The sequence below is a fragment of the Oncorhynchus mykiss genome, chromosome 19, assembly GCF_057628025.1.
Source record: "Oncorhynchus mykiss isolate SJ-2025 chromosome 19, ASM5762802v1, whole genome shotgun sequence".
Taxonomy (NCBI): domain Eukaryota; kingdom Metazoa; phylum Chordata; class Actinopteri; order Salmoniformes; family Salmonidae; genus Oncorhynchus; species Oncorhynchus mykiss.
In genome coordinates this window covers 1405001-1417500 of record NC_143040.1, presented here as the reverse complement: position 1 = coordinate 1417500, position 12500 = coordinate 1405001, and the positions used below count along the sequence as shown (strand labels likewise).

At 48.2% G+C, this 12500-nt stretch overlaps 1 protein-coding gene across 1 annotated transcript in view; it reads left to right on the top strand.

The window, feature by feature from the left end:
* The window catches only part of LOC118936868 (uncharacterized), a 121447-nt gene that overhangs the window by 83870 nt on the left and 25077 nt on the right, over nt 1-12500 (top strand). Inside the window, 4 exon segments of the mRNA XM_090209791.1 lie at nt 3099-3142; nt 3841-3975; nt 4102-4269; nt 9452-9487. Coding sequence (XP_090065917.1) covers nt 3099-3142; nt 3841-3975; nt 4102-4269; nt 9452-9487 — 383 coding nt within the window.

The following is a 12500-nucleotide window of genomic DNA, read 5'->3' as shown; positions in this document are numbered from 1 at the left end:
CTAGGAGATAGGAGGCTAGGAGATGGGAGGCTAGGAGATGGGAGGCTAGGAGATGGGAGGCTAGGAGATGGGAGGCTAGGAGATGGGAGGCTAGGAGATGGGAGGCTAGGAGATGGGAGGCTAGGGAAGGGGAGCTAGGGGAGCGGGGCTAGGAGATAGGAGAGGGGGGCTAGGGGAGGGGCTAGGGGATAGGAGATGTTGGCTAGGGAGGGGCTAGGAGATAGGGACTAGGGGATAGAGGCTAGGGGAGGAGGCTAGGGGAGGAGGCTGGGGGAGGGGTGCTGAAGATGTTTTCTTAAAGTCCTAAGAGTTGATATTTGCATGCGAGTTTTATTAATTTATTATTTTCCCCTCCCTCTCCCCCTTCCTCCCCCCTCTCCCTTCCCCCCCCCCACCTCCCTCCTCCCCATCTCCCCTTCCTCTCCCCCCACCTCCCTCCTCCCATCTCCCCTTCCTCCCCCCCACCTCCCTCCTCCCCATCTCCCCCTTCCTCCCTCCACCTCCCTCCTCCCCATCTCCCTTCCTCCCCTCCACCTCCCTCTCCCCCGTCTCCCCCTCCCTCCCCCCCTTCTCCCCCTTCCTCCCCTCCTTCTCCCCCTTCCTCCCCCCCACCTCCCTCCTCCCCATCTCCCCTTCCTCCCCTCCACCTCCCTCCTCCCCGTCTCCCCCTCCCTCCCCCTCCCTCCCCCCCTTCTCCCCCTTCCTCCCTCCATCTCCCCCTTCCTCCACCCCATCTCCCTCCTCCATGTGTTTGATTCCTGGCCCGTGACAGAGGTTCACCCTATATCCCTGTGTGTATGTGTGTGTGTGTGTGACGGGGCCCTCAGATTAAGGCCTCCTGCTCTTTATTTGGGGTCAGCCCCCTGAGAGGCGCTTTGGGAATTACTTTCACACACACACACACACACACACACACACACAGAAGATGCCCCCAGTCAGGTCACAGGGTCTGACTGCATCACCACTCAGATGTGGAAACAGGGCAGTATATTGTATATATCAGGATATTTGGGGGAAAAGTTCCACTGGAAGTGTTTCCAATACCGTCATTATTTTTTAAATCTATATATATATACTTTTTCCAATCTGCAGTTGACTTGTGCGATACGTTAGTAGTTGGAGATAGTTGGGGGATAGTTGGGGGATAGTTGGGGGATAGTTGGGGATAATTGGGGGATAGTTAGAGATAGTTAGAGATAGTTAGGAGATAGCTAGAGATAGCTAGAGATAGTTGGGGGATAGTTAGAGATAGTTTATAGATAGTTAGAGATAGTTGGGGGATAGTTAGAGATAGTGGGAGATAGTTGGGAGATAGAGATAGGTAGGAGATAGTTTGGGGATAGTTAGGAGATAATTAGAGATAGTTAGGGGATGGGGGATTGTTGAAGATGGTTATGGGATCGTTAGAGATAGTTAGGAGATAGAGATCGTTAGAGAAAGTTTAAGAGATAGTTGGGAGATAGTTAGATATAGTTAAGAGGTAGTTAAGAAATAGTTAGAAATAGTTAGAAATAGTTGGGGGATAGTGAAGAGATGGGGGATAGGAAGAGATAGTTAGTTAGAGGATAGTTGGGGGATAGTGAAGAGAAGGGGGATAGTTAAGAGATAGGTAGTTAGAGGCTAGTTGGGGGATCATTAGAGATGGTTATGGGCTCGTTAGAGATCGTTGGAGATAGTTGGGGATAGTTAGGGGATAGTTGGGGATAGTTAGAGATAGTTAAGAGATGGGGATAGTTAGGGAGATAGTTAGAGATAGTTGGGGATAGTTGGGGGATCGTTAGGAGATAGTTAGATAGTTAGAGATAGTTGGGGGATCGTTAGGAGATAGTTAGAGATAGCTATAGATAGTTGGGGGATCGTTAGGAGATAGTTAGAGATTGTTAGAGATAGTTAGAGATAGTTGGGGGATTGTTAGGAGATAGTTGGGAGGATAGTTAGGTGATGGGGGATCGTTAGGAGATAGTTGGGGGAGGGGGGAGAGAGATGGGGAGAGAGATGGGGTAGAGAGATGGGGGAGAGAGATGGGGAGAGAGAGGAGGGAGAGATGGGGAGGACTGAGAGAGATGGGGGAGGGTGGAGAGAGAGATGGGGAGGACGGAGAGAGAGAGAGAGAGGGGAGGACGGAGAGAGAGCGAGAGAATCAGAGAGGTGTTTGATGAAGGCTCAAGGCTGTGTCTCAGTGTTTGTCTAAAGGCTAAAGTGCCCTCTCTGCTAAACAAGGGGATGTTGTTCACTTAGCTGTGTGTACTGTACAACATATGGTGTGTGTGTGTGTGTGTGTGTGTGTGTGTGTTCCTCACACAGTAAGCTGACGACAGGAGTTACAGTTTCATGTCTGAGGGTTGGTATCCCTCAGGGCTCTACTATAGGGCCCTCCTCCTTCTCTTTTGGGTTTTACACACACACACACACACACACACACACACACACACACACACACACACACACCGTACCATCACACACACACACCGTACCATCACACACACACACACACACCGTACCATCACACACACACACACCGTACCATCACACACACACACACACCGTACCATCACACACACACACACACACCGTACCATCACACACACACACACCGTACCATCACACACACACACACACCGTACCATCACACACACACACACACACACCGTACCATCACACACACACACACACACACCGTACCATCACACACACCGTACCATCACACACACACACACACACACCGTACCATCACACACACACACCGTACCATCACACACACACACACACACCGTACCATCACACACACACACACACCGTACCATCACACACACACACACACCGTACCATCACACACACACACCGTACTATCACACACACACACACACACACCGTACCATCATACACTTCAGTCCTTCTGATACAGATGTTAGAACAGACGGCCTAGTAGAATGGGGATTTATTTGGTAGTGTGTGTGCGCGTGTGTGTGTGTGCCATCAACACACTGAAATATCTGTTTTGTTAAATCTCTGACTCAATGACAGCGAAGACTGTTGGTTAATTATTTAATTCAGAATAATGATTCATTTTGAATGATTGATTTGTTGTTGTTTTTCAGACGGTGACGAGGGTACCTGGTTGATAGCGGACAGAGACAGAGAGGTGGGTCTCTCTCTGTGTGGATTAGGTCCAGTTTCCTCCACATGACACAGATGTTTATATACATTTATTTTCATGAATAATTCATGAATAAATCATTTTTATAGAAATAAAACTTGATTAAAAAAAAATAATAATCTAATAATAATAATAATATATAATAATAATCTAATAATAATACAAAAATAATAATAAAATAATAATAATAAAATAATAATAAATAATAATTATAATATAATAATAATAGTTATAATCTAATAATAAATAATAATATAATAATAATAATATAATAATAATAAAATAATAATAATTATAATAATAAATTATAATATAAAATAATAATAATAGTTATAATCTAATATAAATAATAATTAGAATCTAATAATAATAAAAAAAAAAAGTTATAATAATAAATAATAATTAGAATCTAATAATAATAAAAAAAAAAAGTTATAATAATAAATAATAATTATAATATAATAATAATAAATAATAATAATTATAATATAATAATAAAAATGATAATTAAAAATAATAATAATATAATAATAATAATAATACATAATAATAATAACAAAATAATGATTATAATATAATAATAATTATAATATAATAATAAATAATTATAATTATAAAATAATAATATAATACATTTATATATTAATATAAATAATAACATCTTGATTGATTTTGATTGACAGGCTCAGATCGTGAACCGGCGTGGGGGCGGTCCTCGGGGGAAGCGGGTGGCGAACCGTTACTATGCCGACAAGAACGTCACCTGTCACAGCTGTAAGAGGACTGGACACCTCTCCACGAGCTGCCCTACGCCCCCGGTAACACACACTGTACCATCACACACACACACACAGTTACCTGTACCCACGTCAGTAACAGTCAGTAATATATTGACTCTTCTCTTCCTTCTGTGTGTGTGTGTGTGTTTCCATCTCTGCGCGTAGGAGCCGTGTTGCGTGTTGTGCGGGGAGCGTGGTCACACGATGCTGTCGTGTCCCAGCAAACATTGCAGGAACTGCGGTCTGCCCGGTCACTTGAACGAGGTGTGTGTCGTACCCAACCTCCGATACAAATTGTGTTATCGCTGTGGCGTACAGGGACACCTTAACGACGTGAGTCTCACACACACACACACACACACACACACACACACACACACACACACACACACACACACACACACTCTCCATCCGCTCTCTCTCTCCATCCGTTTCTCTCTCTCTCTCCATCATCTTCTCTCTCTCTCTCCATCCTCTTCTCTCTCCATCCTTCTCTCTCAAATTCAAGCTGCTTTATTGGCATGAAAAACATTGTGTCAATATTGCCAAAGCAACAATGTATACAATATACATTGTAACAAAATTGTAAATGATAGCAAATAATAATATAAAATCTCTCTCTCTCTCCATCCTCTCTCTCTCCATCCTTTTTCTCTCTCTCTCATCCTCTCTCTCTCCATCCTTTTTGCTCTCTCTCTCCATCCTCTCTCTCCATCCTTCTCGCTCTATTTTTTTTTTTCTCTCTCTCCATCCTCTTCTTTCTCTCTCTCTCCTCCTTTCTCTTCTCCATCCTTTTCTCTCTCTCTCCATCCTCTCTCTCTTCTCCACCTCTCTCTCTCTCATCCTTTTCTCATCTCTCTCTCCATCCTTCTCTCTCTCTATCCCTTTCTCTCTCTCTCCATCCTCTTCTCTCTCTCCATACTTTTCTCTCTCTCTCCATTCTTCTCTCTCTCTCATCCTCTCTCTCTTCTCATCCCTCTCTCTCCATCCTTCTCTCTCTCTCTATCCTCTCTCTCTCTCTCCATCCTTTTCGCTCTCTCTCTCCATCCTCTCTCTCCATCCTTCTCTCTCTCCATCCTCTCTCTCTCCACCCTCTCTCTCTCATCCTTTTCTCTCTCTCTCCATCCTTCTCTCTCTCTATCCCTTTCTCTCTCTCTCCATCCTCTTCTCTCTCTCCATCCTCTTCTCTCTCTCCATCCTCTTCTCTCTCTCTCTCCATTCTCTCTCTCCATCCTCTCTCTCTCATCCTTTTCTCTCTCTCCATCCTCTTCTCTCTCTCTCCACCCTCTCTCTCTATCCATCCTTCTCTCTCTATCCATCCTTCTCTCTCTCCATCCTTTTCTCTCTCTCCATCCTCTTCTCTCTCTCCATCCTCTTCTCTCTCTCTCTCCATTCTCTCTCTCCATCCTCTCTCTCTCTCTCATCCTTTTCTCTCTCTCTCCATCCTCTTCTCTCTCTCCATCCTCTTTCTCCTCCATCCTTCTCTCTCTCCATCCTTCTCTCTCTCCATCCTCTCTCTCTCTCCATCCCTTTCTCTCTCTCCATCCTCTTCTTTCTCTCTCTCCTCCTTTCTCTCTCTCCATCCTTCTCTCTCTCTCCATCCTCTCTCTCTCTCCATCCTTCTCTCTCTCATCCTCTCTACCTTTTTCTCTCTCTCATCCTCTTCTCTCTCTCTCCATACTTTTCTCTCTCTCTCATCCCCTCTCTCTCTCTCCATCCTCTCTCTCTCCATCCTTTTCTCTCTCTCATCCTCTCTCATCCTTCTTTCTCTCTCTCTCCATCCTTTTCTCTCTCTCTCTCTCACCCTCTCTCTCCATCCTTTTCTCTCTCTCCATCCTCTCTCTCTCCATCCTCTCTCTCTCCATCCTCTCTCTCTCCACTCCCTCCATCCTCTCTCTCCATCCTTTTCTCTCTCTCTCTCCATCCTTTTCTCTCTCTCTCCATCCTCTCCTCTCTCTCATCCTTCTATCTCTCTCTCTCCATCCTTTTCTCTCTCTCTCCACCCTCTCTCTCTATCCATCCTTTTCTCTCTCTCTCTCCATCCTCTCTCTCTCCATCCTCTCTCTCTCCATCCTCTCTCCATCCTCCCTCTCTCCATCCTCTCTCCATCCTCTCTCTCCATCCTTTTCTCTCTCTCTCCATCCTTTTCTCTCTCTCTCCATCCCTTTCTCTCTCTCATCCTCTCTCTCTCTCCATCCTTTTCTCTCTCTCTCCATTCTTCTCTCTCTCATCCTCTCTCTCTCTATCCTCTCTCTCCATCCTTCTCTCTCTCTCTCTATCCTCTCTCTCTCTCTCCATCCTTTTCGCTCTCTCTCTCCATCCTCTCTCTCTCCATCCTTCTCTCTCTCCATCCTCTCTCTCTCTCCACCCTCTCTCATCCTTTTCTCTCTCTCCATCCTTCTCTCTCTCTATCCCTTTCTCTCTCTCTCCATCCTCTTCTCCTCTCCATCCTCTTCTCTCTCCATCCTCTCTCTCTCTCTCTCCATTCTCTCTCTCCATCCTCTCTCTCTCTCATCCTTTTCTCTCTCTCCATCCTCTTCTCTCTCTACCTCTCTCTCATCCATCCTTCTCTCCCCCTATCTATCCTTCTCTCTTCTCTCTCCATCCTTTTCTCTCTCTCCATCCTCTTCTCTCTCTCCATCCTCTTCTCTCTCTCTCTCCATTCTCTCTCTCCATCCTCTCTCTCTCTCTCATCCTTTTCTCTCTCTCCATCCTCTTCTCTCTCTCCATCCTTCTCTCTCTCCATCCTTCTCTCTCTCCATCCTCTCTCTCTCTCCATCCTTTTCTCTCTCTCCATCCTCTTCTTTCTCTCTCTCTCCTCCTTTCTCTCTCTCCATCCTTCTCTCTCTCCATCCTCTCTCTCTCTCCATCCTTCTCTCTCTCATCCTCTCTCCAACCTTTTCTCTCTCTCCATCCTCTTCTCTCTCTCTCCATACTTTTCTCTCTCTCTCATCCCCTCTCTCTCTCTCCATCCTCTCTCTCCATCCTTTTCTCTCTCTCTCATCCTCTCTCATCCTTCTTTCTCTCTCTCTCCATCCTTTTCTCTCTCTCCACCCTCTCTCTCTCCATCCTTTTCTCTCTCTCCATCCTCTCTCTCTCCATCCTCTCTCTCTCTCCATCCTCTCTCTCTCCATCCTCCATCCTCTCTCTCTCTCCATCCTTTTCTCTCTCTCTCTCCATCCTTTTCTCTCTCTCTCCATCCTCTCCTCTCTCTCTCATCCTTCTATCTCTCTCTCTCCATCCCTCTCCACCCTCTCTCTCTATCCATCCTTTTCTCTCTCTCTCTCCATCCTCTCTCTCTCCATCCTCTCTCTCTCCATCCTCTCCCTCCATCCTCCCTCTCTCCATCCCTCTCTACATCCTCTCTCTCCATCCTTTTCTCTCTCTCTCCATCCTTTTCTCTCTCTCCACCCCTTTCTCTCTCATCCTCTCTCTCTCTCCATCCTTTTCTCTCTCTCTCATTCTTCTCTCTCTCTCATCCTCTCTCTCTCATCCCTCTCTCTCCATCCTTCTCTCTCTCTCTATCCTCTCTCTCTCTCCATCCTTTTCGCTCTCTCTCTCCATCCTCTCTCTCTCCATCCTTCTCTCTCTCTCCATCCTTTTCTCTCTCCATCCTCTTCTCTCTCTCTCCATCCTCTTCTCTCTCTCTCTCCATTCTCTCTCTCCATCCTCTCTCTCATCCTTTTCTCTCTCTCTCCATCCTCTTCTCTCTCTCCATCCTCTTTCTCCTTCTCTCTATTTTTCTCTCTCTCTATCCCTTTCTCTCTCTCTCTCACTTTCTCTCTCTCCATCCCTCGCTCTCTCTCAATCCTTCTCTCTCTCCATCCTTCTCTCTCTCTCATCCTCTCTCTCTCCATCCTTTTCTCTCTCCATCCTTCTCTCTCTCCATCCTTCTCTCTCTCCATCCTTCTCTCTCTCTCCATCCTCTCTCTCCAACCTTTTCTCTCTCTCTCCATCCTCTTCTCTCTCTCTCTCCATACTTTTCTCTCTCTCTCTCTCATCCCCTTGCTCTCTCTCCATCCTCTCTCTCTCTCCATCCTTTTCTCTCTCTCTCCATCCTCTCTCTCTCTCTCCATCCTCTTTCTCTCTCTCTCTCCATCCTTCTCTCTCTCCATCCTTTTCTCTCTCTCTCTCCATCCTCTCTCTCTCTCATCCTTCTCTCTCTCTCTCCATCCTTCTCTCTCTCTCTCCACCCTTCTCTCTCTCCATCCTTTTCTCTCTCTCTCTCTCCATCCTTTTCTCTCTCCATCCTCTCTCTCTATCCTCTCTCCATCCTTTCTCTCTCTCCATCCTCTCTCTCTCCATCCTTCTCTTTCTCTCTCTCTCCCTCCATCCCTCTCCTCACTTCCTTCCTCCCTCTCCATCCCTCTCCTCCATCCTTCTCTCTCTCTCCATCCTTCTCTCTCTCCATCCTTCTCTCCATCCTTTCTCTCTCTCACTCCCTTTCTCTCTCTCCATCCTTCTCTTTCTCTCTCTCCATCTCTGTTTCTCCCTGTGGAGGTCTATCTGTGTGTGTTGTGTCGGCAGAGAGGCGAGCGTGTGACACTCACGCTCCGTCAAGCGTCTGTCTTTAAATGAGAGACCCAGGGGACAGAGACCTGACACACACACACACACACACACACACACACATATAAACAAGTGATTTTGGGGGAGAGATATAGTGAAAGACTTGCCCTTTCTCTCTCTCTCGCTCCTCTGTCTGTCTCTCTGTCTCTCTCTCTCTCTCTCTCTCTCTCTCTGTCTCTCTCTCTCTGTCTCTCTCTCTGTCTCTCTCTCTCTCTGTCTCTCTCTCTCTGTCTCTCTCTGTCTCTCTCTCCCTCTCTCTCTCACCCCTCCCTCTCTCTCACCTCTCTCTCTCTCTACCTCTCCCTCTCTCTCTCTGTCTCTCTCTCTCTGTCTCTCTCCCTCTCTCTCTCTATCTCTCCCTCTGTCTCTCTCTCTACCTCTCCCTCTCTCTCTCTCTCTCTCTCTCTCTCTCTGTCTCTGTCTCTCTCTCTCTCTCTCTCTCTGTCTCTCTCTCCCTCTCTCTCTACCTCTCCCTCTCTCTCGCTCTCTCTCTCGCTCTCTCTCAGTAGGAGTCTTTTAGATAATAGGAGTAGCCCGCTGCGCCTGTGACATTTTCAATTTCCCACCGGGAGGCGGAGACGCTGTCACAACTCCTGGAAAACTGTCAGACGCTCCGGAGAGAATGTTTTAGACACAAGTTTACTGAGAGAGAGAGAGAGATGGAGTGGGTGGGGGAGAGAGAGGGAGAGAGAGGGAGGGAGAGGGATGGAGAGAGAAGAGGGAGAGAGAAAGAGGGAGGGAGAGAGAGATGGAGGGAGGGGGAGATCTTTCTCCCCCTCCCTCCCTCTCTTCCCCGCCCTCTCTCTCTCTCCGTTTGATAAAAACCAGTTCCCCACACACACACACACACACACACACACACACACACACACACACACACACACACACACACACACAGAGTTCATGTGCTTTCTGTTTCACACATGATTGAGCAGATTCTCCTCAGGCCTGCCCAGAGATATGGAGACAGTACCACATCACGGTAAGACTGTGTGTGTGTGTGTGATATAGACCTCAGCCTAAGAGAAAAGAGCAGCTTGTTTGTCAATTAAAAGACGTGATAAAGCATGAAATGGGCTGCCAACAACCTCACGGGAGCAGACTGTCTGTAGACAGGGGTGGTCTGTCTGTCTTGTCACTCTCCTTATGGACATTAATTAGCCTGCTCAGTTTAATGGAAGGAGCTGCTTCATTAGACTACTGGAGGAGAGAGGAGGAGGGGAGGGAGGGAGAGGAGGGAGAGGAGAGAGAGAGGAGGAGGGAGAGAAGGAGGAGGAGAGAGGAGGTGGGAGAGAGAGGAGGAGGAGGGAAGAGGAGGAGGAGGGAGAGAGGAGGATGGATAGGAGGAGGGAGGGAGGGAGGAGGAGAGGAGGGAGAGAGGAGGAGGGAGAGAGGAGGATGGATAGGAGGAGGGAGGGAGAGGAGGAGGGAGTAGGAGGAGGATGGAGAGGAGGAGGATGGAGAGGAGGGAGAAGAGGAGGAGGAGGAGGGAGGGAGAGAGGAGGGAGGAGGAGGGAGAGGAGGAGGAGGGAGAGGAGGAGGGACGGAGGGAGGGAGGGAGGGAGGAGGGAGAGGAGGAGGGAGGAGGAGGGAGAGGAGGAGGGAGGAGGAGGAGGAGGAGGGAGGGAGGGAGGAGGGAGGAGGAGGGAGAGAGAGGAGGGAGGGAGGGGGGAGGAGGAGGGAGAGAGAGGAGGGGGAGGAGGAGGAGGGAGGGGAGAGAGGAGGGAGAGAGGAGGCGGGAGAGAGAGAGGGAGGGAGGGAGAGGAGGAGGGAGGGGGAGAGGAGGGGAGAAAGAGGAGGGAGAGAGAGGAGGGAGAGAGGAGGAGGAGGAGGGAGAGAGGAGGGAGGGAGGGAGGAGGAGGGAGGAGGAGGGAGAGAGGAGGAGGAGGGGGAGAGGAGGGAGGGGAGGAGGAGGAGAGAGAGAGAGAGGAGGGAGAGAGGAGAAGGAGGAGAGAGAGAGAGAGGAGGGAGAGAGGAGAAGGAGGGAGGGAGGAGGAGGAGAGAGAGAGAGAGGAGGGAGAGAGGAGAAGGAGGGAGGGAGGAGGAGGAGAGAGAGAGAGAGAGGAGGGAGAGAGGAGAAGGAGGGAGGGAGGAGGAGGAGAGAGAGAGAGAGGAGGGAGAGAGGAGAAGGAGGGACGGGTTGCTGAAGACCCTTCATGTTTATGTTTCCATGTCCACTCAGGGGTTTTCCTTCAGCGATGTCCGGCAGCCAATCAGGCTCTCAGTTACTGCCGGCGACATTTCCCACTTCGTATTAAACTCCTTTATATTTAAAACTCGTCCGTCGAATTCTTCACCCCTCTAGAATAAACAATCTGTAGGGGAGAGAGAAGGAGGAGAGGAGGAGGGAGGGAGAGAGGAGGAGGGGAGGGGAGAGAGGAGGAGGGAGGGAGAGGAGGAGGAGGACGAGGGAGAGAGGAGGAGGAGAGGAGGAGGAGGGAGGGAGAGAGGAGGAGGGAGGGAGAGGAGGAGGAGGAGGGAGGGAGGGAGAGGAGGAGGAGGGAGAGAGGAGGAGGAGGGAGAGAGGAGGACGAGGGGAGAGAGGAGGAGGAGGGAAGAGGGAGGAGATATTTAAAACTCGTCCGTCGAACTCGATCCCTCTAGAATAAACAATCTGCATCTCGTAGCCAACTGTTGACTGGCGCCTGTCGGTCACAAAGCCAGCGATGACAGGGAAACGAAGGGAGAGGTTTCACTCTCCCCTAAATCTGTCCAGAATCAACCCAATGTGTTTCTATGTGATTTAGGAGCTAAGATACAGGAAGTGAATTTGTCTCAGGGAAACAAAACCTCTCTCCTACATTTGATACAGGATGTGAATTTGTCTCAGAGGAACATTTGCCAGCGATGATAGGGAAACGAAGGGAGAGGTTTCACTCTCCCCTACATTTGTTTTGTGTCACGTTCATTTATTTCACGTAGCGGAGTCATGGCGTCATGGTAACCTGTTTCCGGTGTCTTGATTGACAGCTAGTGTTGATGAGTTTTTTTTAAAAACAATTGTTTTATTTTATTTAACCTTTTTATTTAACTAGGCAGTTATGAACATAATTCTTATTTATATTCTGATCCCGCCAAACCGGGGACGCCGCCCTATGGGACTCCCAATCACGGCCTTGGATTGAACCCCGGGCTGTAATGACGCTCGGGGAGGGGGGCACCATGAGATCTTTGTTTTGACTTGGATAAAACACGGTTAGTGAAGTGCAGCCAATCGAATGGCATCGTGTGGCAGAGACGTTCTTCGGACTAATGATTTCATTTTGGCTCCTGGACAACCTTGGCTTTTTTTGGGTGAATATTTAGCAGATCGAATCTGAAAAAACATTCAGCTGAAGATGATGAATCTTCACGACAGGAACAACATTGTTGTGGAGAGACTCATTCTGGTCCACGTGTCATCATTAGGGCCCTCAAGGACTCCAGGCGTTTAACAGAATTTAACAATATAAATGTATTGAACATTAATTATTATTTTGTCCTAGTTTATCAATTAACAGAATGCGTCAGTGATTCGTATTTCCTGGAACTTTCTGAAGAGGAAATGAGATCGCCGTCTGTCTGTCTGTCTGTCTGTCTGCCGCTGTCTGTCTGTCTGCCGCTGTCTGCCTCTCTGTCTGCCTCTCTGTCTGCCTGTCTGTCTGTCTGTCTGCCTCTCTGTCTGCCTCTCTGTCTGTCTGCCACTTGGTGTAGTCGTTAGTCATGATGCTGAGTGAGTCTGTCTGCCTCTTGGTGTAGTCATTAGTCATGATGCTGAGTGAGTCTGTCTGCCTCTTGGCGTAATCATTAGTCATGATGCTGAGTGAGTCTGTCTGCCTCTTGGTGTCATCATTAGTCATGATGCTAGTGAGTCTGTCTGCCTCTTGGTGTCATCATTAGTCATGATGCCAGTGAGTCTGTCTGCCTCTTGGTGTAGTCATTAGTCATGATGCTGAGTGAGTCTGTCTGCCTCTTGGTGTAATCATTAGTCACTATGCTGAGTGAGTCTGTCTGCC